Source organism: Nesoenas mayeri (assembly GCF_963082525.1).
Source record: "Nesoenas mayeri genome assembly, chromosome: 2".
Classification (NCBI taxonomy): Eukaryota; Metazoa; Chordata; class Aves; order Columbiformes; family Columbidae; genus Nesoenas; species Nesoenas mayeri.
The window spans coordinates 52,511,184-52,538,128 of NC_137543.1; the positions used below are offsets into that span (position 1 = coordinate 52,511,184).

General features: G+C 39.5%; 1 protein-coding gene across 1 annotated transcript in view; it reads right to left on the bottom strand.

The window, feature by feature from the left end:
• MYOM1 (myomesin 1) overlaps positions 1 to 26,945 on the bottom strand; it is a gene marked incomplete at both ends in the record, with an annotated part of 72,701 nt that overhangs the window by 9,489 nt on the left and 36,267 nt on the right. Inside the window, 21 exons of the mRNA XM_080364143.1 lie at positions 428 to 483; positions 2,107 to 2,129; positions 2,446 to 2,482; positions 3,887 to 4,050; positions 5,883 to 5,988; positions 6,082 to 6,120; positions 6,911 to 6,998; positions 7,692 to 7,805; positions 8,388 to 8,455; positions 8,713 to 8,772; positions 9,398 to 9,542; positions 10,376 to 10,512; positions 14,379 to 14,423; positions 14,546 to 14,652; positions 15,528 to 15,684; positions 20,245 to 20,359; positions 21,424 to 21,608; positions 22,328 to 22,454; positions 23,216 to 23,412; positions 25,014 to 25,340; positions 26,268 to 26,389. Coding sequence (XP_080220269.1) covers positions 428 to 483; positions 2,107 to 2,129; positions 2,446 to 2,482; positions 3,887 to 4,050; positions 5,883 to 5,988; positions 6,082 to 6,120; positions 6,911 to 6,998; positions 7,692 to 7,805; positions 8,388 to 8,455; positions 8,713 to 8,772; positions 9,398 to 9,542; positions 10,376 to 10,512; positions 14,379 to 14,423; positions 14,546 to 14,652; positions 15,528 to 15,684; positions 20,245 to 20,359; positions 21,424 to 21,608; positions 22,328 to 22,454; positions 23,216 to 23,412; positions 25,014 to 25,340; positions 26,268 to 26,389 — 2,419 coding nt within the window. The remainder of the gene's footprint in view (positions 1 to 427; positions 484 to 2,106; positions 2,130 to 2,445; positions 2,483 to 3,886; positions 4,051 to 5,882; positions 5,989 to 6,081; positions 6,121 to 6,910; positions 6,999 to 7,691; positions 7,806 to 8,387; positions 8,456 to 8,712; positions 8,773 to 9,397; positions 9,543 to 10,375; positions 10,513 to 14,378; positions 14,424 to 14,545; positions 14,653 to 15,527; positions 15,685 to 20,244; positions 20,360 to 21,423; positions 21,609 to 22,327; positions 22,455 to 23,215; positions 23,413 to 25,013; positions 25,341 to 26,267; positions 26,390 to 26,945) is intronic.

Consider the following 26,945-nt stretch of genomic DNA (forward strand, 5'->3'; position numbering starts at 1 on the left):
AAAGCCAGCCTTGACAGGTGTGGCTGTCTTGCCACATTGCAAGGAAGTTAACTGCAAAAGACATAGAATGACTAGCTATCTTGCAAAAAAGGAAATAAACCTCCCTGATACCCTGTTACAAAAGAAAATCTAACTGTGAAACCTGTGCATGAATTTTTAAAGAGCTGGTTATATAAAGAGTTTTAGTCTCAACTCACATTGTCATCTCACTTTTATCTAATGCTTAAGAAAAGACACTGCCCTGAATACATAAACCCATCTGTGCAAGACTGTTGAATTATGTACAGAAGGGAGGGGATGAATAAATAATGTAGCAGATTTTAAAGATGGAATCTTTAAAAAAAAAAAAAAGGTTAACATTTTCCCATCATTGAAAGGCATTCAAGCTGTTGGGCTGTTGTGCAAAGCTTCAGTTAATTTACTGTACCTTGCCCTCCTGGATGGTGACAACATCGGGCAAACCTCCAAGTACCCGTGCACGATCTGGAAATAAATAAGCATGATTTTCTTTAGTGTCTTAAAGTCAACTATGTCCCAGTTTCTGTTGCCCTTCTAGATCTTTCCTTTTATCTTATTTATGTACAACTTGTCTCTGATATCTGCAGTAGCAGAGAACTATTCAGCATTCTTAGCACACCATGTGGACGTTAAAAAAATGTTGAATTCACAGCAAAAATGTGTTAATAGCTGGTGTCAATCACTTACAGAGAAGAATTAAAGTACACGTGCTGTGTCCTGCAGATTTTGCCATCAATTCAGTGTTACTTCTGAGTGCAGAAAAAAAATCATTTTTTTTTATTTGGTGCTCTAAATTTTTAGTATCATAAACCAAAACCATTGTGTTTACAAAAGGTAGTGAATGATAGCTAATAGAGTGTGGAGGTTATGTTATGATCTAAATGCAAAGTCTCGAGTGGCATCACTGTGATCCCACCGCTTTGTACATATCTGAGTGTAATTGAGATCAATATCTGGTCTAGTTTTAAGCTCAGAGTCCCATAGGAATCTGACACAAATACAAATATGCTGATCACACTCAGGCTTTGGCACACTTATTCTGGAATATGGATTTTGTTTGTTATAAGTCTTGGTCAAGCCTGGCAGAGGAAGGAAATGACTATGCAGAATGTTCCTCTCTAATGTGTTCTATAAAATATGTGCTCTGGAGTGCAGAGATAATAACCTTATGAGACGAGGAACGGGACTGTGTTCTATCAGCTAACACACCAGCCCCTTATGAATGGTTCAGGGTTAGAAACGAAATGCCCAGGGCAGGGCTATTTCTGATCTTTTTGTGCTGTCTCAGGTGGAACTCATAGGGATCACTGTACATTTCCAAACCCTGCACTACTTGAAGTCTGTGTCCAGGAGGAGTTGGCTCAGATCTCTCTAGACATTTTTCTCCAATAACTTTCCAAATGCCAGTTCTGCCCCCATTTTTATACAGGTCTGAATGTCATCTGTGGTGGGAGAACTTTGGTGTGCTACATTTTTCTGTGCATTTTTCTTTAAATAGGAAGGATATCTGGTTTAGCAATTCAAGTTGAATTCTAATCACTTATTCCTCAAGTATTTAGTACATACTTTTGTTTTAGCTGCTGTGTTGGAATTGACACATGGGCAAAAGTATCAGGAGATTCAGGGATCTGCCTTTAAGCAATGTAAAAGCTACTGTCACTTTCTTACCCATGTCTGTGTGTAATGCAGGAGCCATTTGGCATTTTAGATAGTTCAAAACTAGCCAAGTGATTTCCTCCATTTTTGGAAACAAAGTGACTTTTATGCAAAGAACATACATGAGAGATGTCAGCAATAAAGATAATTTTTAGAGAAGGCTAACTGGTAGTGAGAACAGGAGCTTAGACTGGAAAAATCAATATAACCCATAACTATAGTGTGAATAGCTGCACTGTGCAGCAAAGTTAAATCACTAAAAGGTCATTCTCCTTGCCTCCCCTTGGTGTAAGGACAAATTCATCTTATGATGAGCACGTGCACATACACTTTTATACATGCCCTCTGTCTCCCAACACACAAGCTTCCTGGGGAGGAAGAAAACCTTCATAAACAGTTTATTGCAATCATTGTCAAAGAAGGCCTACTTACTTTTCTCTGCAATCGCAGCTTGCCTGGAATTGAAAGAAACAAAAAAGAAAGTAAAATTTCAGTTAAAGTTTACTTGGAGTGATTTAAAAATAGCTTGTCTTTGTAATGAACTTTAATCTGTTAAGGAAAATCTCTCGCATCATTTGGCAAGACTGCTTTTCCTTTGTTACCTAACTGTTATATAAGAGTTACACCAAAGAAATCACATGCAAAACTCCTACAAACTTCTGTAGGACTAGGATTTGTTTTGTAGGATGTAGTTAGCTGCAGCACAAAACAAACAAAAACTGTTATTATTTTATGGCTGGCGTTACTGTATTCAGATGACATAATACTTACTTTAATCTCTGGAACTCAGCAAAGGCTTCATCAAATGCTTTACAAAGAGAAAAGTTGGTTTTAGAGGTAGGCTCAGAGATGAATCATCAGAAGTTTAAATGTAAAATGTAGAAATAAATTAAAAAGGTAGACATCATTAAAGAAGTATTAATGGGTGGATGCATATATATTGTATAAACCCTGAAATGCTGAATGGTTCAACTAATGAAGACCATCTTGTGTATGACAGCTATTATGAACACATAAACACACTGGTTTTTCTTCTGAAAGTCAGGCTTTGAGACTAAGAGACAGTAGGAGAGCAATAGGCTGAAATAATTTCACAAAAAAAGAGGAAGAAACCCACAATACACCAGCTAAGAGGTAGCTTGCAGCAGTGATTTCCCAAACGTTTTTGATCGTACACCCCATCTAAATTTTTTTTAAGCATGCACCCCCAATATATGTGTATTTATTTATGAATTATGTAGATGTACTACTGAAGTTCTCGTATTTCCTTCCTGCACCCCAACAAATCATCTTGCGTGCACCCCACTTCAGACACCACTGGCTTATGGAATGCAAGAGATCTGTTTTTTCCAAGTACTTTTTACATCTGCTCTGAAACATCACACAGATGCCCATGAACAAAGCAGACAGCAAACTGTTGTCTTCTTCGTAAATTCAGGCCAAGCTACCACTATGTGGGAGGTCAGCCTCTGCTTTGTCAGGGAAGAAGAAATATCTTTTCTCAGAAAGTAGAGAGAGAGTACAGAAGGAGCAACATGGAGATGATTATAATGTTATTGTCATTAGAGAGCTTGCAGACCCAAAGTGAAGTTTTAGGGATGGAAATGGCTGGGGATGGAAACTTGGCAGTTTGGGTGGAGTTAATCTGGTCCCTAGGATCTGAGAGATCTTGCAGAGTAAAAGCTTTCAATAGTCAATCTGAATAATTTTTGCTGTTCCCCTATCATCATGCTGATGAAAGGAACCAGCCTTGACATCTCTGAAGAATAAGGAGCCCTATTAGATCCATCAAAGAAATACAGTAGGCAAATCAGAGAACAAAGGTGTCCTTCACTTCCTTCTCCAAATATTACTTGGAAGGGAGAAATACAGAAGGCACTCAGTGAGACAACTTGTATTTAAAACTGCCAATCAATGCCAGGAACAAAATGGGTTTTGTAAGAGAGCTTGGAAAGGAGCTGATGTCTCAGTAGCCAAACTGCAAGTGGGTATTTGGAATAGGAAAAAGCTGTTAGCAATTTATGACTCGAGAGCACAGTCCGGGGAAAACAAATTGCCTTGTCCCCACAAACACTGCCTGGCTGCTGGGGACATACAGAGATCCTACAAACCAAAGGGTAACAGGTCTTGGCAAGATCCTGCTGCACATGCTCCTGCCTAATCACGGTGTAATGCCCATGTACAGCTGAGGTTAGCAGCGGGAATGTCCTACCTTGTCCAGAAAGATCCACTGTCTTTTTGTGTGTTGTTTTACCATCGAAGAGCTCCATTGTGTATCTGCCTTTGTCCTGTTGAGTTGGCTCATTGATCTGTAACCAGATCTGCTCCCCGGTGACACCAGTCTTCACTCGGTCTGTAAACTTAATCTGAGTATCACTGAAAAATACAAAACGATGTTACCCTTTCATTTTACTGGAGCATTAAAGGGATTTGCTCATGATGAGTCACTGAGTATGTCTGCAGTTACTAGATGATTTCCAAAGTACTATGGTATGCCATCATATTTTAAGACTTTTGAAGTCAAATTCATGATAAAGCTGTGGACCTACAGGGCAGAACTGACATGATAGTCTTTTCCTGCTCAAGGTCTAGCTCTCCTCAAAGCTCGCAGCAAGGTTATGCATGTTAGTCTGTGGCTTGAGGCACACAAGAGTTGTACAAATTTAAAACCCAGACCTCTGAAGAGCAAACCTTGCATCTTCAGATGTTCATGTTTTCTTCTTAGCATAAGTTTATTTCTGCTTAGGCAAAACAAAACTATACAGGGCTTTACCTAAAAAAACCCTCACTTTTTTTCACAAATTATGTTTGGTGGCTGGAGTGTTTTCTGACACTCTGTTGTGTTTTGGCATTTATGATTAAGCATTCTTTGATGCAAGTATATCTTCTCCCACAAAACAAACGAACAGACAGACAAACAGACAAACCACAATTTCTCAGCTTCCTAGCTGAGCAGTTATTTGCCCTGGTTAAGGCAAAAGATATCAGCTACTCATTTTCTTTATCTTTAAACTGATAACTTCGAATATACTAGAGGGTCAAAGAACATTTTAAATAGATTAATTGGATGTCCTTCGAGATTAAATTAGTTTCTAAAAATTAAATAGAGAAAAGAGAGATAGAAAGAGAGAGAGAGATAAGTAAGACAGAAAAAGTGAGCAAATTAAGAGAGAGAGAAATCCAGAATATTTCATCTTCACTTCCAGTTCTGAAATGCTTAGGACTCCTGACAAGTACCAGGTCAAAATGGGTGCCAAGAAACAGGAAAACCTCAAACTGCTGTCATTTCTCTGACAGCATTGCTGGTTAGCGTCAGTGTCAATAATTACAGCCAGACTGCTACAGCACAGCCTGAGTATTCTGTGCCTCCTTTACATGACTTTTATTGAGAAATCAGTAATTCAGGTTCCATGCTAAAGACTAATTACTACCACGTCCACAGGAAGTGAAGCAGCAAGAGTAGTAATAACAGATTTGAAGTGATTCAAATGTATTGTTACTATTAAATTACATCTAAGTTGTTTACTTCTCTGGGTTTTCCAGTGCATGCTGTTTGCGGTGCATGAGAATTCAAAGCTGCCTGGTGGATCTGGGTATGCAACTCCCATTAATTTTATGGGGAGCTGGGCACTCATAATCTTTTCAAAAATCGCAGTACTTCTGTCTGTCTTGGTTAGGTTCATAGTGCACACAGGAAGGACTGTATTTTACTTCCCCAGGCACATGCTGAAACTTGATTTACCTCCTATATGTGAGCCCGTGCGTTAAGAAGAGGTGCCTACTTGTCCCGGTTCCTGTGAATTGTGGCTTCTAGACAAGCAGTCCTCCAGGCTAGGTATCTTTGAACCCATGGTACTGGCCTCTTTTAAATCTTGTCAGTCTCAGGCTATATTTGCATCACTCCTTAAAACTGATTCAGGGAAAGATGCAGCTCCCATCCAGGAGGTAGGAAGTGCTCTGAAGCAGCACAGCCCTGACAGCATCCCATGGCATAGGACTTTCTGTCCCACGAGGAAAACAACAGGATGGCCCTGCACCACCACCACCTCACTCTCGTAATGGTTTCACATGGGTGGAATTCACCGAAACTGAGAGGAGGGCTCATGAGAGATGAGAAGAAACCTGGATCTCTTCTCATGTACACAGATGCTTTCTGAGTCTATAAAAACAAAATTGCACTGACTTTTGCAAAGCTTTTGCATACTTACTTGTGCACCCAGCCTACTCTCAGATCTTCCACATAGTAAGTAACATAGGAGTACAGTCTGATACCCTCAGCTGTGCTCTGGATTTTCAGATCTGTTGCAGATAAAGCTGAAAGAAGAGCACACAGCATAATGTAGCCATGCAGCCGTTCACTGTGTGTCACAATGAGTCATTCATTTGGAAAGAGAATTAAGTGCTTACCAATCTTTCTGCATACTTCATTCATCAGATCTGCAAAAGCTGTGGAAACAAAATCCAGAGACTAAGACTCTGTGTCTGCAGCTCAAGCACAGTCAATAATAGTCCAAGTACTGGCTCTGAAATATTCTCTCCAGTAGGTTTGAAAAAGAAATCGGACCTAACTTATAAAATATGTTAGAAATCTAAGTAATGCAGAAATATAGCCTGTTATTCCTCAATGTCCAGACTTTATTTAACAGCAGCCTTGATGAATATTGCCACAGCTGAACAAAACTACATAGATAGATAGATAGATAGATAGGTAGATAGATAGATTTTTTTTTTTTTTTGTAAATTACGTTATTGAGTTGGAATGCTAATCCATCTATATACACTCTAGTAAATATGTTTTTCTCTACTGGCTTGGAAATGGAAGTGAAATTTTAAAAATATAATAGTCCCAATGAGTGGAAAGTCCCATAAATAAATGAATAGCAAAACATAATAAAAATGTGAAGTCTTTTAAAATTACCTAGTTCTCTAATTTCTTTCTACATTTGTAGAATTACACTACTGATGGTCCCCTGAGGAAACCTGTTACCATTTTGCATAGCGTTAGTCATTGTATTCTCCCAGAATTATACAGAGTCCAAATCCAGGAGGCTGCATTCAAATATTACTTGAACTGAAAAAATCTCAGCTTTTCTAACGAGATGATCTTATACACAGGAGGAACAATGCCACAGGAAGGTGACACATGCAGTTCCCAGAATTACCCTGAACCTGCTTGCAGGTGAGCAGCCAGGCTGTCAGCTGGTGTGGCTGCCAGCGTGCAGAAGGTGCCTCTGACCTGTGTCCTTGAGTGTTAGCTCGCTGGTGTCCTTTCCTCTGTCGTCCTTCAGTATGACTTCATACGTGCCAGCATCTTTCTTAGAAAACTGCGATATTGTAACAGTAAAATCAGCTTTCAGAATAGTTACTGTAGAAAGATCTAGATTTTACTCCTGAACCCAGCTGATGCCCCATCCCCATCCCTAGGGAGGTGCCTGATGGCCTGATGTCCAGGGTTGGTACTGCCCCACTGCCCCCCAGGTGCCCTGCCCCTTGCTGGGGTGGTGGGATGGGCCTGGGCTGGGGGGTCCTGGCCTCCAGCTGTTGGGGAGCCCTCAGCCCCAAGGGACCCTGACAGTTCATCCCTTCCTCATGCAAAGAACTGAGAGCGAAGAGGTGAAGTGGTGAAGCCACGTCACAGCCCGAGCCTGCAGCAAGGCTGCGTAGGGACCAGACCTCTTTGGTGACTCCGAGAGGGTTGTCCTCTGAAACCCTGAGTGAAAAGCGCTTTCCAAATGCCGTTCACAACATAAATGTGGTCTGTTTCTGTTGTTAAACTGACATGCAAAGGAAGTGACAAGCTTATTATCTCTTCTGTCATCATTTCCTGAAAATCTGAATGAGCAGTTATAGATAGACATTTGCTTATCTAAAACACAGATGCCTTGCGAGTTTTTTCCATTTTTAAAACTCACATCCTTTTTTTTGATTGTTCTGCTGAAATATCAGATTAGATTGTATCTTTCATCTGAATTCATAACACTAACTTTAGCTGAGGGCTAAGAAGGACAGTCACTCACGTCTGATATCAGCAGAGTACACACGCCATCTTTAAAATCATGTTCTTCATCCACCGTTATCTCTCTGTCGTCTTTGTACCATACAATGTGTGTTTCCTTCTTAATATTAGCCACCTAAGATGGATGAAAACAAAAACATCATAATTATTCTCTTGATTTGGGCAGAGGAGCTCAGTGTCACATGGGTTAGCCTGTTCAAGTATCTCATAAAGGAAGAGCATATTTTACATCTTGGTTGCACTGAGTTGTTGCAGGTCTCCATTTAAAAATGGGGGATGCAAGAGGGAAAACAGCAGGGATGAAAAGAGAGAGAAAAGAATTGCCAACATCTTCAAAGATCCCAGGGAACGAGTGGGTCCTGTCCAGGGGATTTCTACACACATAAACTGGCCAAAAATGAGCAAGTCCCGGGATTCACAAAGCCTTGTCATTCCTATTCAGGTGTCTTTTCCTGGGTGGGTGGGTGGCTCACAGTCCTGAAGGAAAAAGTTGAAGGTGTTTTCCAAGGTGTTTTGTTACAGGCAATGAGCAGTCACCTCAGCATGATTAGCCTCCAGAGGCTGTGCCACTATCCAATATGAACTATATACAGACAGGCAAAGGGCATGTCTTTAGTCCCTTCCCACCCTCCCCGTCTAAGTAGTGGTAGCTCAAAGTGGTTTGAACATTGTACTCAAAGTTTTCCTTGCCCCTTACCTTGCATTTCAACATCACATTACATTCATCAGTAACTTCCCATCCTAGTTGATCCACAAAATGAGGACCTGTTTAAAATTACAGATACATTTTTAAAGGTCACATCAATGGTATTAATGATACAAGACCAAAGACAAATATATTTTTCTTAACAAGAATATTGTCATATTTTAATGGGTTTCTATTTTTCCTATTTCTCCTTCAGAAGGTAAGCAATTATATAACAGAACAAAAAACCATCTCTTTCAAATCAATAAATGTAAATATAAACAAAATCTGAACAGACTAACACATATGAGATTCTTAGAAATATCTGTATTATCACCTTGTTTCCTGTGCCACTCTTTTCTCTGGAATTCTGCTTCATCCTGCAGCTTCTTGAATACTAGGAATTAAAATCGACAAGAAATATTACAGTTAAACATCTTGTGCCATTTGTAACAGTAATGAACGTCACTGTAACAGGTGCAACTCTGTCCCTTGGAGGTCAATGAGAACCCTGCCATAGGGTCAGGTTTTCACTGAACATTTCGAAGTGTCAGAAGCTGATGACAGTTAACCCAACCTTCCTAGATGCTTGTAGTCATCAGGAGTTTAATGTGTCATGTCTGGTGAAGTGTAATCCCCAATCATACAGCTACTTTCCACTTTTGGTAGGAAGGCAAACGAGCAGCAGCAGTGTCAGCAAGCTGCTTGTGCTCTGACAGGTGCAGCTACTTCTTCCCACCTGAGTGGGCTTTTTGCATGCAAAATTTTTATTCCATCCATAGAAAAGTAAATCATGACAGTCTGCAATATTTTACATTTCTATAACAATTCCCCTTCCTCTCACCACTTCAAAAAATACCAGTTCACACACATGTGCTGTCCTGTATGAGGCAGGCAAGCACTGTGACATGAAAAACCACTGGAACAGCTATTGGTAATGAAAACAGTGCAAAGTGAAGGTGGCAACTAAAGTAGCCTCAATATAATTTTTCCAGCCTGCCATGCAGTATAGATTAGCTTACCATCACCAATGAGGACAAGGCTGGATTGATTGGTTGCTTTTCCATCCTGCAGTTGGAAAGTGTAAGTGCCTTCATCCTTGTCCTCGAGCTTATCCATAATCATTTCAATAAGGCCAGTGTTACGGTCCACCTTCATTTTATATTTCTTCAGGAATGGAAAGTAAAGCAACAGTTAATGGATGTCAGAGTCAGAAAATATTTGTCAAACATTATATAGTATCTTTAGCTGAAATTTTGTTCTCTCTATTCAGATTCCGACTATCTTTAGCTCCAGCTTTAAATGTAAAATGAAATAAGAAATCACTTAAAGGTGAAGCCTATTTACTGATGCTATACAAACATGTGATATTCCTGTTGTATGGTGACTACTGTGTTCTTCTTTATTAGAAAGGCTTAGATTTGTATCTCTTCATAATAACTATTTGAGGATGATTATATTTTTATAAAGTTTTGTGTAGAAAGCTCCATCTCTGCCTTATACCTGATATTAATGTTGCAACAAAAGCATGCCACGTCATGTCTTGGGAGTAACAAGTTCTGCTGCTGGAAACAACCACTTGGGATTTTTTTCTTGGTGTAATAAAGAGGAGTGAGAACTGAGCACAAGGGTGTGCAGGGGCCATAGATGGAGGAGATAGTATGAATCTGGGATACTGCAGTGACTTCTTGAAGACCACAATAGTTGCTTACCTGCTCCCTTATTGCAGGAACTCCTATGGTCCCCACTAGTTAACACGTGGTACTCACAAAGCTGGTGGGAAGTCATTTGACTCCACTTTATAAGCTGCACCCAGTAGAATTCAGCTGCAGCTCAGCACTATGGACAAAATCTTTCTAATGATCCTTTTGATGACGAGTCATTTCTCATGAAAATGCATTAGTGTGGAACAATAGTTGGAACTATGTTGGAGATAGAGACATTAATACACATTGATACTCATAAAAATGCACACACATATAAGCACTGAAAAGGCTTACCTCTCCATTGAAAATCTCTTTATCATTAAATACAAAGTTGGCCTTTGCATTGCCAGACAGTTTTTCAGCTTGCAACCAGAATCTCACTTCACCTTTTTCCAAAATTTCTACTGCCAACTCAGAGGCAAGTGGAACAGCTACAAAGAAGAAAGAAAAGAATGGAGCATATACGTTGCCTGTACCCCAACAACTATTTTCTTCTATAATCAGAAAGCTGCTTCTTTCTTTCTTTCAGACTTGTACACTGTATACAAGATAACTAGATTAGGATAGCTCTTTGTATAGACAGAATGCCTCTCTACCGACATATATACAGGATGACAGACAAGAATTAGTCTTTCAATCCTTCAGTCACTAGGTCTGTCCAGACTGGAAGTGTTCAGGATTTGAGTCAGGCCAATGCCCCTCCATCTTAATAAAAGACTGAATCTATTTCAAAGGCAAACTCCAAGTATCTCTGCAATGTGGTGTGAGTCTGTATAGTGCAGATCCACGTTTAATGAGTCACTTAGCAATGCTGCTGCAAGTCAGTGAATTGACCTAGCGGCAAAAAAAACCCACCAAAAAACCCAAAGCACGAAGCCAGATCACAAAGTCAGCTGCTGAGCTACAGGCTGGGAGATGTTTGTTAGCAGTCTGATCCTCTGCTGGGTGGAACCTCCATCTCCCAGAATTCATGAGGTGTCACAACACACCTTCAGTCTCTCCAGTACATTTTGTTTACCTATAGACTAATAATGGAAATCCCTTGCATATAGAACAATTCCTTCTGTTAGCAGGAAAAAAAAATAAAGTAAAGTGTACTGCAGGTAATTTTAGTTTGTCCATTTGGGTTCTTTTCTTTTTTCCTTTTCTTTTTGGTAAAACTCCTCAGCTTGCTTTCACATTATCTTTTTGTTAAAATATCTTAATCAGCAACATCAAACATGAGCACTTAGCCTCTGCTATGGGGCATACTTCTTGTTTTATTGGCTTCCATCATTTTTAGCTGTCTTAGCAGATGCAAAAATTTTCAGCAAAAATCGTACTCTAGGGAGTATGTATACTGTGTATGAACTCTACCCTAATCTCCACTTTCACAGCAGTGTAAAGTCTGCATTGCAAAGTTGTCACATGGAACAGCTGAGGACAGTGTACAAGCACATTGCAAAATGCTTGATGATGTAGTCTAGTGATAGTGTAACTATAGACGCCTCCTCCCAGACAAATCCCAGAACAGGATTGTGTTTTTTATCTTCCAACTGAAAATTGTTCTATTCTATTCTATTCTATTCTATTCTATTCTGTTCTGTTCTGTTCTGTTCTGTTCTGTTCTGTTCTGTCCTGTCCTGTCCTGTCCTGTCCTGTCCTCTCCTGTCCTATCCTATCCTACCCTACTTTGTATGTGCAAAGGCTCAGCTACAGCAGAAGAAGACTGGGACTGAGGTAGTGTCTAATTCCTCTAATCTTTCTATTTGCACTGCCCTAAATGACTGAGGTGCCTTCTGGAGCAGAGCTGCCATCCTACCCCACTGCCAAACAAAAGAGGGTGATGACTGCCCACATGTTCCTTGCTCACACTCACCCCTTCTCCACACCTATGCCCTCGCACACCTACATGTATGATTTTGGTGCCTGAGTGGCACAGAACCTGTCTCTCATTAAAATAAGCCTTCTGGGAGGTGAGGCAACAGTCACAGGGGAAAAAAAAAATATATATATATATATATATATATGTTTATGTATAAAATTATGAAAAAGACACAGGCTTAACCAGAGAGCAGAGGGATTGTGTTACCATGAGGGAGCAGGGCAAAAATCAAACCCTTAGGACGGTGCCCCAGCAGTGCACACGGTCCCCATGAAACTTCCTCACCCAGTGCATCACCTTGCTCATAAGAAACAAAAGGAATCTCAGATCTTGTGTAATTTCTCCAAATAAAGGGACTGAAAAGCTACAGGAGCCAGTGGAAACAAGAGGGAGGGTGTGAATAGACATCAGGCTGTGCTGCTTTTGTCTCACTGTCAGCTCTATGGCAATTTTAAACCCCCATTTAATTTGCATGTGATTAACTCTGAATATCTTAGTCTAATGTGGAAGAGGGGGAAGTATCTCAGAAGCTGTTAAATAAATGGCTGAAAGGATGCAAAAGGATTGATTTTGTGAAAAGGCTGTTCACTCCCCAGCCCAAAGGAAACAGATGAATCTGTGTTACAGTCCTCCACAAGCAAAACATTTTTATATTATAAAATATTTCCCTAAGCACTGACAACTACTTTAGGTATTTTCCAGCCATCATGCTTACGAGGTTTTACATCCTATTTGTATAGCATCACAAATTACAGGAAGCACTTGACAAGGAGACCTCAGGTAGTTGCTACATTGAAGAGTTGGAACAATTTGTTTTTACACAGCACAAATACATTATTGCACCCATACATAGCTGTGTTCTGTAAGGCTGCATTATTCAAGCAACCCATTTTCCCATGGAGCTACTGGCTGCAGATGTTTCTGAGCAGAAGTTACAATTAAATGCCGTTCAGAAGTACAAAGGAAGCAACATGCAAAAGCTTGTGATGAATCAGAAATGCCTAGCAACTAGAACAGAATAGCTATTTTTTAAAGAGAATTTGACTAATCCTCGAACATATTATCTGTAGATATGACTAAAGTTTCATGTTGATCTATAGGAGCTCATTATTATTTTTCCAGCTTCACAGATATAGCCAGGTATATCTTAACCCCTATTTGCTCTTTTTTTTTTTGGTGTCCAAAGGTCCTAGTAAGACATTTTATTCATTGAGGATGCATTCTGCAGTGACCTCCTGGACACTTATGCACAGCTAGAAGTGTACAGCTACCTAACATGATGCAAAAGACAAGACATGGTCTGTGTTCTGAGGAGCTTATTTTGTGACATTAGTTATGAACACAGAGGGTAGAAGAGCACTCAGAAGAGAAGGGTTGGAGCAAGGAAGGATGTCTGATAACAGTAAGGTTTTGTGATGATGACTAACTTTCAGCATGAAGATACAATTAGGAGGAAACAACCGGGAGGAGCAGGAGGAAACAAGGAGATGCATGAGCTGTCAATAAGCTGCCAAAAGGTGATACAATATGCTGAGTAGAGCTTATGTGGGAAAATCACAGAAGGAAATGACAAAGAGAGATGATGTGGCAAAAAGACAGGCTGTTTCTGTGGTCAAGCTTTGGCTGTGCTGAGAGACGCATTGCGGGCTGAGTGGGTAGAGGTGCCAGCAGTGTGTGCACAAAGCTGAACATGTTACAACATAGGCAAGAGTTTTAGTGCCTGAAATAAAGAAGAAGAAAATGTAGTGGGAGAAGATGAGACAATGTTTAGGTCTAATCTTGTTCTGTGCAATAGGATTCATTATACAGTCCATTTTTAATTTTTTTTTTCAGTTATTGAAGTTACTTTCCAATGAAAATAACAAAGTTGTGCTACTACCAGGATGTCACAAAATTATGGGAGGTCTGTGGAGTTGACAAAAATACCACCCCAAGCAGAAGGCAGGATGTTCTTATTGTCAAGTGTTATAGGAAAGAGGGAGGGAATTAATTTCAGCAGGAAAATTCTGTATATGTAGATAATTACAACTGAATTTACTATGGTTTCCTGCTTTGTTAACCTTAAATCTAACTTATGCTAATTTCATTTGGAGTAAAGTTAGACAATTATTTCAAATAGAAGTTTTCAAATTTGGTTAGGTATGCTGAATAAGTATAAAAGGCTGTTCTGCAGAAGAAACAAAGCCAATGGGGTACTATTTTCCAACTGTTATTGAGATCTGCCTAGACCAGTAGCCTGCAATAGATCAGGAAGAACATCAGTAATACACAAATGTACTGCAAGAAAGGGGTGGGGGGAGGGAACCTTAGATTTTCAATTCAAAACCAGTTTAACTTGAAATTACTACAGTGACTTCCCTACTTGATGGTGACAGGAGCTTTGTGATATGCCACTGCATGCGAAACTCCCCTACAGACGTTTGATTCACTTACTTGGGAATTTGCGTTCGTGGCTCAGAGCAAGCAGGCGTTTCATTTCTGCAAAAGACATAAAAGAAGTAATATAAGGTGTTATGGATCTTATGGATCTGAGAAACACAGTAGCAGGAAAAAATAGATGTGAAAGCAAAACAGGCATGCTTAATGGACATTATGTCTACCTTCCTCATCAATTGTGTGGCTTGATGAAACTCCGTCAGTGTCTGTAACAACACAAGAGTAAATTCCCAAATCATCTTCTCCAAGATCCTTAAAGATCGCTTTTGACCTTTAGGGAAAAAAAAACCACAGCATTTTGATAAAAAGGTGAGATCAATCTGAAGCAAGCCCCTTTATTAACTTTTGCTCTGACTGAACAAGCAAATGAGGGGCTCTGGCCCATATAAATCAGGGTGGATCCTACCATGTGTGGTACAAATCAAGATGGCACAACTCTCAAGCAGTGCCCACAGCACTGAAAATAGCTAGTTTCACCTAGCTCATGTTGTCAAATCTTTGATGAGCATGAAAGGATACTGTAAGTACAGGGTGGTTCAACTTTCACATGTAATACCAAGAGCCACAACTTCTTTCTGTATGGTTTCTATAACTAGAAGGGCACATAGGTACTTCATAGGCTGATCCTGTGCATTTGCTATTTCTTCCCCTTTGTTAAAAGCCTGAAGAAACAGAGTAGGCTTGTAGAGCATTATAGAAGCTACCAAATCAGGCCTTGGTGACACTGTCAGAAGAGAGTCCTGCTTACTCCAGCGTCTCTGAAGGTTGTGACAGTGTTACATGGTAAAAGCACTTTGCATGTAGCCAGATAATTTTATCCTTTGGAGATTTAAAATAATAACAGTAGGAATAATAATAATTTGCCTTGATTGACAGGCTACAAGACAAGAGAGCACAAATATTCTCTCCCTATGCCCAAACATAACTCGATTGCCTAAACAGGAGCCCTGACTCATTCTATGTGAGCTACCTTTTCCAAATGATCTGCATACGGACTTGCTGGAGAACAACATACTCATAAAGTAGCCTTCCAGTAACAGAAGAAGGTGTAGCTTTTACTGAGGTCATACATTGAAAAGGGTGGATTTCTGTGACCATCCTAGATCTCCAAAACATGTGAGCATTGGTGTCCCCAAGAGTTCTTACTTTCCGCCTTTGGTATCGATGTTCAGACGAGAGTCATCCTCAATCGGTTCATAATTCTTGGACCAAACAAACTTAGAGTTTGGAGACATCTGATCACATTCAAAGTTCAAGGAAATTACTCCATTGTCGTCAACATCAACCACCACTTCCTTGGTTCCTGAAAGACCAGAACAAGGTGATTCCACTTTCTCAGAGAAGCCAGCAAAAAAATTTATATAGATATCGCTTATAGGGCATATTAAGCACATCCTTGCCATTTTACTGGTCAGCACATAAATTGCTGCAAACATTGGCATCCTCGGTCTTTCATTCACAAGAACAGTTCTTATTCTAATCCATAAAAATAAGGAACAGATGAAAGGGCATCATAAATCAACTGATTTATTTGTGCAAGTCTAAGCACACATGAGAGTTATGATACCCTGGAAAAACCCAAAGGGGAAAAAAAAAGTAAGCCTCTAAATCCACTAAATGTTTGAAATATTAAATAGCAACATTTTCCATGGCAAGGAATAGTCAGAACCTTCATTATGCAGCATGAATTTCTTATTCCCTAATTAGATAAGAGCTCTAAAGGGAATACTGTGTGCAAGTGTGAGTGTTTGAAAAGGTGCAGGAGGCTGAAGAGGAAACAGCTGAGTTTCCCCATCAGGACTCGTGCAACAGAGGCACATTTTCTGTGACTCTGGCTTCACTCCGGGAGGTTGGTTTAATTGCTGTACTTGGCATCCGTCCCTTCCGCCGTCTGCAGCATTAACCCCAGACCCACAAAGGGAATGAATATTTGCAATTAGCTGCTTAAGTCTCCCACCCTGTTTTGCCAGTACCTACAGTCCTTGAGCTGGATAAGGTGACCCAGTTTGTCCTTTAAAAGGCCCTGGGGGTGAATCCCAGATTAGAAACCTGAAGGCACCTCTATCCTGCCCTCTAGTACCCCAGTGAAGCTGAGGGAATTTTGTCTGGGATTCAGGAGGCTCGTCAAGCTCGTCATCTGTAGCATTAACTTTCATTTCAACAAGTTGTCTGAGGATGTCAGGGAGAGCTTGTGCACTGAGAGGTGCTGGAGAACATCCAGCCTTTTTTTCCGAACAGCTCTGAGCTGGATCTCACATCTGAATAGGGCACTCATGTTATATTACTGAGCTTAAGACAATTCCAGGCTGCCCGGAATGCTGATGACATGCTTTGTCCACAAACTATTGTACCTTATTCCTGACATGGAGATTAAATGCTTTATTTTCAGCATAATTCTTAATAAGCCTCAGGCATACAAGGAGATTTCTGTGTTTCATTGTCCTAATACTATACATATCCTCTCCAGCACTGAGAGTAGCTCCTGTAATGACAATTTGTGTACACCCAGCTTTCTTAGTCTTTATAATTTGCCATAACCATTTAATGAAAGATAAGATTAATACTCCCATTTTGGTACTGTTATTTACCAGCACTCACAGTAACAAAGCACATTAAGTACCAATATATGATAAATTAAGTTCTACAAGTATTTTACTGGGCAGCAGCATATTTGCAAATTTTGAATAATTTAATTTATTACACATACATTCATCACCTGACATCTCATTAATGTTTAGCATCCTATAGATCATTAACACATGAATCTTTTGATGACAGCTTATGTGCAGAGAATTACAGCCAGAAAGTCCACTAAAAAGGCAGAACCTTTTATATTTGTTTTAAAGTATTGTCATTAAGATAACACTGCATAGCATTTATTTCCAGAAGTGACAATGGTGTTTACTTCTAATATTTATATAAGTAAAAAAGAACAAAAAAATCTTTTAAATTACTGACTAGAGGTCTCCACCTGTCCTATAAAGTGGAAGCAAAGATGCTGCCGTTATAGTAGCAGTCTTAATTTCTCTCCTCTATATCACTTGGTGGTTTCTACATATCATCCAGAGCCTCTTTTAAAGTCATTATAAGAAATAAAATATTTAGATGTCATATCAAGTCTCCATTTATCTGAGCATTTTATTACGTTGAAAGGAAACCGATAACATGAAGATAAAGCAGACAGCTAAAAAACACTGGAGTTAATGGCATCATCTTGAACATAGCTAGTCAGAAAAGTTGAGTAGGACAGGGTTTCCTCCATTTCTGAGGTTCAAACCCTTCGCAACTGACTGATGCAAGATCAGAATCTAATTTTGGTTTGCAGCAAGATGCTGAAGGACTAAGGGGAGTAATGGGGAAAAGCTGCAGTCTGCTCTTGGATTTCCCATGCTTCCTGTGAGAGTCCCACACACTGAACTGCTTTTGTCTAAAGACAAAGTTACAGCTCAAAAGCAGCCTGGTTTGGTATTCATTGATGTGGATGAGTTTTTCATTTAATTTTAAAAGATAACTGTAAAAAACATATGTGGTTTTCAAATAAGAGAAGGTGGATGTAAAGTATCTCATCATTATATTTACAAATAACCCAATAAAGAAAATTGGTGCCTCTTGTATTAAAACAAATATTTTCATTCAGGGTGTTATTTACTTACATTCTTTGGCTAGATAGCTCAGTTGTCTGGCAATTTTACACATTTGCCAAAAGCAACATTCCAGCAGGAATTGTTTAGAGAGACCTGACAATATTTTGTCTCCATCCAAGATGTTATAATAAAGGCAGCGTTCATGGGTTAAGAGCAAAAGATTTGCAGTAATTTAAAAAAATGGCATGATTGTTCTTGAGACTTGTGTGATTTGAGTGAGAAAGGTGGAAGCCTGCCCAAAAGACTGCTGTCTGAAATATTTTTTTTAATAAGCATTTTGTCCTTTCTTAATACTTTTAAGAAGCTTAGTTTGGTGGATGCCATATCTGCAGATCTCAGCTCAAAATATGGGTCAGCCAGATTTGTGCAAGTAAATAATTTTCAGCTGAGATTTCACTGGGCCAAACCCTGACTTTCCTGTGATGCCTCAGACATTACACCTCTGAACATGAGCCTTGCTTGCAAAAGGGACACGATCCTAAGGGCCACCTCTAATGGTGAGGTCTGTAAACCAAACGTTCTGCTCAAGTTCATATTGCCAGGTGGGGCATGCATCTCATTTGAGTGAACATTGAAAACACTGTATGATTATTTTTTTGGGGTCATTAAGTCTCAAAGAAAATGGATAAGTAAAGCCGAAAGTTTAGTACTAATACTAGTTTGATTATCTTTTTAGAAGTGGTTGCTGTATAAAGTTGCTTTCAATAACAATTTTTTAAGTTTTGCCTTGATCCACTTGAAAGTGATGAAAATATCCCCAGTGCTTCAGTGGCTTGTAGATCTGAAATTATGGCTTCTGCATTTTTTGAAAGATCCTGTCGTAAGCCCTCCTTACTCACACACATATTCTTTTTTGTCCTCATATCCCAATCTTACACCCTTTCAACTTACCGTCTACTCCTTCCAGTCCCTTCTTCCCATCCCAGCCTTGCTAGCAGTCGCCTCAGTCTCCCCGCTCTGAGTTTTTTTGGTTCTTTTGTGCCCCCGCTTCAGATCTCCTTTTTCAGACTTTCTAGACTTAAAGCCTCACTGAGAGCTAACTCAAGGCTTCTTAGGATTTTTACCATCCTGGATGTAAGGACCAGGTATTTATGGGAGCTGAGCCAGTGCTGCCACAGGAATGGGAGAAGTAAAAATGGACCTAGGAGTCAGAAACAGGGAAAAGCTCCTGGGATAATGCCCCTGAGGCAGCCGGGGTGGGAATGCAAAATGATTCTCACTGGTGGCATCTGCTCAACACCTCACAGTCGATACCATCCCAAACAAACCCTGACTATTTCTCCAAGCACGAGCAGGTATCAGCCTGACTGCCTGGGGTCAGGCAGGGTAGGCAGCTGCCTGCACAGGTAATCACTGCCTGTGCCTGTGCCCCTGCACTGCTAATTGTGCTCCCTGCCAGCCTGCCCTGCCGGCCCGCTGTCATTCCTGCTCTTCTAGGGCTCTTAGAAACCTTTCCCAGGGGTGATCAGATATGAGGGTTTGTGGGCAGAGAAAGGGAACTTGGCAGATGAAAAGAAGGTGTGTGGTGAATCCAGGCGGGGTTGTACCCCTGTACCTTGTGACATCATACTAACTTTATACTAGATTTTGTCAAAATATCCAGGAGGGTTTTTTTCTACCTTGCAGGACCATTTTTCCACCTTGTAGGACCCTCTGCTTCTAAAATAGTCTTTAGATGAGTAAACTACAAGCCCACGCTTGCATTTTCTGTTAGGGACTTGGTGACAAAAAGGAGTTGATTCTGATCATAGTCACCTATGTTACCTGTATAGCTAAACTAAACGTAGGGCTTCCTGAAGTTTCAGATGTGGATATTCTGCCTCTGCCCTCGTTCCTATGTTTCTTGGTGGCATTATAGACACACTGGAGTCAGCCTTCAAGGAATGATCCCACTAAGCCATTGCACTTGAATTCCTACTGAAGGTGGTCTCCAAACTGAGCTCATTATGTTTTTAAAGCCAAGAGAAAAAAGTATTTTCTTTCTCCCTTTCTGCAGGCATAACATAAGTTAAAGAAAGGAGAGAGATAAAATGTGAACAACTCACTGACCTTAAAATACACTAGACAAGAAAGTAAGAGATGACCCTCAAATCATTTCCTACCTAGTAAAAAGGCTTGACTTGAGAGGGGTCAGACTGTTGACATGCAGCCTGTAAATACATCGCACAAACAGGAACCTGTTTAAATATGACGAAGAAGAGGAAGTATTTCTAACAAACCTGGTCGTGTTTCAGCTATGACAGGATCTGTGACATCTGATGGTTTCCCAACACCAGCCTGGTTTGTTGCCCGCACACGAAACACATAGCTCACACCTTCATTTAGGCCACCTATCTGGAAGAAGCAGATACACATACATGCATGATGTGTTACAAAACACTGATTTTAATTTCACACTTCTTACAATTCCAGTCTGCATGCCTGACAATTATATTTCCTTTATTTTTGTTTTTCTCCATTTTCTGTTGACAAATATTTCTTCCTCGTGTTTGGTTTTGGCTCTGGCTTTTTTTTCAATTCCAGGGTGACACAACTGATCGGTTTGGCTGGGTCCTTCCTTGTATGCATAGCTAACATTTAGACATCGTCATTTCTGTCACTGGTTTCTTTGCAAAAGGAGCATTGTTATTGGAACAGAGTTTTTTTTAACTCACGTACATTGACCTCTGAAACAGCATAGTCTTTTACTGCAGGTAAATTCTGGCTTTTCAAAATGAAATTATCAGGGTAATAAGTGCCAGCCACAACTCGTTTGGAACAGGAAGGCATTTAATTTTAGAGATTTAATTGTAGTGACTTGAGGAAATATACTGACATTAGAACACCTACAAAGACTCCTTTAAAACGTAAATGAAAGGATCACACTTAAAAGTGAGTTGTCTTTCAAATATTCTGAAAAGCATACACATAGCAAACCTACTTAAGACATATTTCTAGAATGGAGTTACACTTTATCCTTTATTTGGAAGTTATTCCACAAAATGTTGTAGCATAATAGTGCAAAAAGTTTGGGTTTAACTTGCCATGAAATGTGAGGGAAGGGTACTTTGTATTAGACTCACCTGCCACATCATCACATCTATTTTTGTGCCATCAGTTTTTATGTAGTGATACCTGTCTTGCACATTGAGCTAGAAAATGCTAGGGTTGCCTCCTGCATTGTAAGAATCATATTTGGTTTTAGCAGTGTTTTCTTTTTATTTTTATGCTTTTCGTACAAGTCTTCTGGGTTACTGTCTTGTTTGACTATACATGCGTTACACGTGTATATCCTCAGCACAACATAAACTACTGTGTATTTCATTAAATGGGACCATGATTACCACAGGATGATGCTATCAAAGGCTAACTTCCTCAAGGTTGTACTGTTATACCAGTGTTAATCCTAAACTATTTACCTTCAAGTATTTCTTTTGAAGTGGCTTCTCATTGACACTTCTCCAGCATTCCTCCTTTGCTTCAGTTTCCTTCATATCAACGTAATAACCAGCTATGGGACTACGACCAGTATAAACTGGTTCCTTCCACAGCAAAACCAAAGAGTCCTTTCTAACTTCTATGCATGTGACATCATGGGGTGGCCCTGTAAGGTAAAAGTTGGAGTTGTGGTATAAAAATAAATCCCCAAAGGGCTAATGCATTAGATTTCAAAAAACAACAGCAGACACCACGTTGTACAACCAAAGCCGACATAACACTTGCGCTCTGTATCATATCTAGACCAAATATAAATACAACCTATGCCTATTAAAGTCTAGCCCAAAAAACAATCCAATTTATTGAGATTTGCTATCTTGATCAAATGTTCATGAACAAACAAAAATCACAAATAATTTCTAAACTCAGGGAAGTAAGTTAATTATTAAGCTAATGTGCTACTTCAAGGACTGATCTAAAGTCCACTGAAGTCGATGGAAGTTGTTTTCACTCATTTCAGTGAGCGCCAAAAGGCCAGCGATCTGGCCTTGAAGTGACACATTTAGATAAGGGTTATGGGACCTCATTCTTCTCTGTCTTGTACCTTAGACAGGTATTTATGTCTACCATTTAAACTAGGAAGCAAAGTGGCAGACACAGTACAGAAACCAAGCAGGAAAAATAAAGAAAATACAAGCTGCTTATAAAACGCTACTGATTAGATGAGGATCGTTTAATGCATCAGTGTAAATGTACTAAATCAAAGTGATGGACATTCAAGCCTCAGTTTGAACTCTGAAAACTGAATTCATTAAGAACTTAGATAATTGACCACAGAGCATCCTCAGGCTATGAGTAAACTCCACCTCCCACTCAGGATCCTACCAGGAACAGCAATGGTCCATTCTTCACATTTGAATGGTTGGCTGGGTAGGGAGGGTGTCCCAACCCCAGCCAGATTAGCAGCAGCCACCTGGAACTGGTACACCATGTTTTCCTTCAGGTTTTCAATCTGCAGAATCAATAAAATGGTGCTTGTTAACTTTGGATTAATGTTTTAAGTGAAAGTCAAAACTACAATTATTCAACACATGAACATGCTTTTAAGTGCCTGAAGAGATGAAAGCATTATTGACATCATACATAAGGTGATAATTGTCTTGGGTTTTCCTCTAATCCGTGGTGGAGAATACATGAATGGTCTTAACATGCTCAAACTGTAAACCCCTTTTCCTATTGATACTTTGGTAGTCAGGGAGGAAGCAGGGTATTGCTCAACAATCATATTAATCTGTCTCGTGATACAGAGCAAGTTCACTTAAGGCAACAGTTGTTCTCACAGTGGGGTGAAACTCAGTCCTGGCATTGCTTTTCATTTGTAAAGCAGCTCAGCAAGGTTGTGGCTAGCGCTATCTCTAAACTGGGTCATGAACTGATCACAAAACACAGCTGGCACAGAGCTGCACCAGCAAGCACTGGGGTAGGTCCACCAAGCCCAGTAGGAATGCTATTTTTTGTGAGGGTCTGTCTTACAAAAATTCAGTCTATGTCTAGAATAGTGCATTCACAGATGACAGTTGGTGCCAGACTAATAGATAAGTGTACAAATAATTTTGCAGATAAGTTTAACAGAGGTAAATGACTTTATCATCATGGCTATAAAAACCTCTAAACAGCAATCTGTACACCGAATCGTAATTCATCCCAATCTGCCTTCAAGATCTGTTTCGGAAATGTCTGCACCCAGAGCAATAACAGAAGTTAACCCCTTACCCTGTATGCCCTCTCACTGATGGCCTTGATGTTGGCCTCCATCCAGTTCCCAGGAACTCCATTAACCACTTCACGATAGTTCACATAGTAGCCAGTAATTTCAGTTCCACCAGTGGCTTTGGGTTGTTTCCATCCTAATACCATCGAGTCACGAACACTCTCAAGTACCGTGATGTCATAAGGTGGAGATGGAGCAGCTGTTTCAATGCAAATAATACGTAAGCAGGAAGTAACATTTCAATAATCAGACTGGCATTCAGTTACTGTATTCAGGTGGCTCCTGTCCTGCATTTCCTAATTAGGACAATATTTACGCAGTCAAGGGAAGATTTTGGAGTTGGAGTAGAAATGCAGGACAAAAGCTCCCATAAACCAAATGAAAAAGTCCAAACTGCATGAGTATTAGTTTTCAGGATCATTTGTTTTTCGAGAAGCAAGCTGATACATAGTGAAAGAATGTGTTGCAAATGCGGCTCTGATGCAAGTGATTAAGACTTGCTTTAAAATTGTGAAAAATAGGGAACTAAAACTAACATTACAGGAAAAGCAAAAAAATTGGAGATGCAATGATTTGTTTTCTTTTGCTGAAAGGAAAACCTTTTTCACACATACAATTTTTGTTACAGTTCCTTTTTTAAATAGGCTCACATTCTTCCCTTCTGAGAATGGACTGTATCTGTTCATTCTTTTTTTTTTTTTCCTCTTAAATTTATACACTGTGCAAATTTTATCATTGCACCCATCACGTGATCTTACCTTAATAGAAGGAAGCGTGATCATAGGCACTGTAGACTGACCAGAAATGGAACATGTCTGTTACTGGAACTTACATTAAAAAATTTGCTGCATAGTCCCCTTTTAAAAATGTATTTTTAACAATACAGAAATCATTAACTTAATCCCAACCTATTTTCTTATAAAGCCTTTTCTGTACCTAGTAGTGAAATGCTTGCCCACACCCAATATGTGCACCAGTGAAGAGCCCTACTTGTGACCCTGAAGTCCCACTTTTGATGGAAATCCTACATCATATGTGTTTCTTTTTGTCTTTAATGTTTTACATCAGTGTCACCTAGCCCCAGGTGCCTCTGCTTTGTTTTCTGTTCAGCAATTTGCACAAACCTTTTGAGTCTCACTTGAGAGGCCTGGGGAGGAATTCAGTTCGCTGGCCAAGTACCAGGACTTAAAAGAAATTCAAGCCCTACATTTCTTGGACACAATGGATGTTTAGGTGTTGACAACATAAAACGTGATTTTGTGCATGTACATTCACCTTGATAGGTTTTCCTCTTTACTATTGCTGTCAGTCAGAGATACAACACAACGTTCATTGTCACTGTGTCTCAGAGGATAAGCTGTAGCTTAGGCATAAATCCACAAAGGATCTTCATATATCCTAATACAACACAGACTTTCATGCTTACCATCATAATCAGATTTTGTTTCCTTCACACACATGTAACCCAGAGACTGAGTAACCAAACTCCCCCAAAATTACTTTAGAGATTTAGAAATAATACATTATCTTGGATACATTAATATGTAGTCAAACAAGCTATTAAATTAGTAAATGGATTTATTTGTTTCACTTTCAGTAGCCACTAAGTTTGTAAGGTGGTCTCCAATACCATTACATGAATAATGATCTTAACAGAGAGTTGAGCATGTAATTAACAGGTCTGATGGCAGATGCATCACCAGAGAGTGTGTTCACTTGTGGCATGGACAAGCAGAGGTTACAACTGTCTGAAGTGGATGTACCAAAGCAGTGAAATCTATTGATTTTATTAACTCTCACCTATATCTTTCTTCTTTGTGACTTTTTCCAGTGTCAAAAGATCCCTGGGTCGAGACTTACGTGTCTGCTTAGCAGCAACTTTTTGTGGTGCAGATGTGACAGCATCCTTAACCATTTCTCTCATGTTACTGTCTCCTGTACTCCCCAGTTTGTCAAAGCTACTGGGTGCTGTGTCTCTATTAAATTTAGCATTGCCATTTAGCAAAGCATCTGTGTCAAAGATAGGCTGGGAGGACTCATGCATTCCTTCCCAGCTGGTAGTGCGGTCTGTTAGTCCACCAGCTTTACCACTCAGTTCGGGACACACACCATGAAGCAATCCTCCCCCTATAATTGCCAGAAAACAGCAAAGACATTTTGAATTAGAATACATCATTTTTTCTTCATTTAGTCAGCAGAATGAAGAAATGCGTACAGTGAACAATACAGCCAAAGTATGACAAATCACAGGTTGTACACACAAAATGTTAAGCTTGAATTCACAAAAATTTGAAATTAATAGAATACCTCTCAACCTGCTCACAAGTAGTACTTTTTTAATAACGTCTGCTTTTCAGAGCAGAATAAATTTGGAAAGTTAATAGCAATCTTCATTTACTACAGTTGTTTTCATTTTAGATCTTCCAAGTCATGTTTCTCATCCTTTCAAGATGATCTCATGAAATTGCCCTAGGCCACATCTCTCAGCTCGAAGGTTGTGAGGTATGTGGTTTTATACAAATGAGAGCGAGGATGTTGCAGACATACAATTTATTCTAGCCCAATAAGCTCATTAATCTTTATGGATTAGTTCAGGCAGTGGCAACCAGAAGTAATTCATCAACAAAGGGAGGACACACAGGGTTATAGAAGCTTTACAAAAGACACATTGCACTGATTATTAGCTTTAGGTAGGGAAACAAATATCTTAGGAACTGACTGTGTAGGATGGTGTGCATTAAAGGTGATAAATACCACATTACGAAATCAGGATGACATTCCATTTTCCAGGATACCTATGAAGTGAACTTGGCAGTGCTGTCTTACAGTGGTTCACAAGAAACACCTGAAGAAGACTAGATGGTGAAGGTGCAGTCTACAAGTGTGCAGTGACTGTGAAACTATGGGGCTGTGAGGCCATAGGATCTATGGACAAATTATTATTTGTGGACAGCATTGTAAAACAAAACAATTAGTTACAAATAGTTGCTGAAAACATCTTAATTTAAAAAATGACATATTTATAGTTGAAAAGTGTAATGGAAAATAGCTTACCAATGGCTGCTTTCACTTCTATAGGCTCCGAATCCTGTGAAAATTCACTTAGTCCTGCTGCATTAACAGCTCTGACTCTGAAAATGTACTTCTCACCATTGATGAGCCCATGGCAAATGAATCTAAAACAAACCAGTGAAGGAATACTTAGCAAATATGATTAAGAAAATAAAATCTTAAAAGGGGAAAAGAAAGCATTTATTGCATAAAGTATATTCTGGTTTCTGAAAACTGAGAATAAAACATTACCCCAGTTACTTAAATGAAGGTCGGAAAATGCAGAATGTATCTAAGCACCTCATTCATGCAGCGAAGATAATGTCTAAAACCATATCTCTTTAGACATACCATTTTCCAACACTGTCCTTTTTAAGACTACAGAAGATTTTGTGTTACCAGAAGGACTATCTTACTTCTGCTAGTATATACAATCCATACTTACTAATACACACAATGTGAAAATCTGCAGAGATTAGGTCTATATTTGCCTGTGGGGTCTTTTCATGACAGAAGACACCTGTAGCACAAGTTCCCATAATTCACTTCCAATCATAAATGAAAAAATTGCAGTGTTAAAGAAATTACAAGGCACTGTAAAAGAGCTAAAAAAACAGTCCAATTTTTTATTTCACTTTCTTGTTTCTATACATGACACAATAATTTAAGTCAGTCAAACTC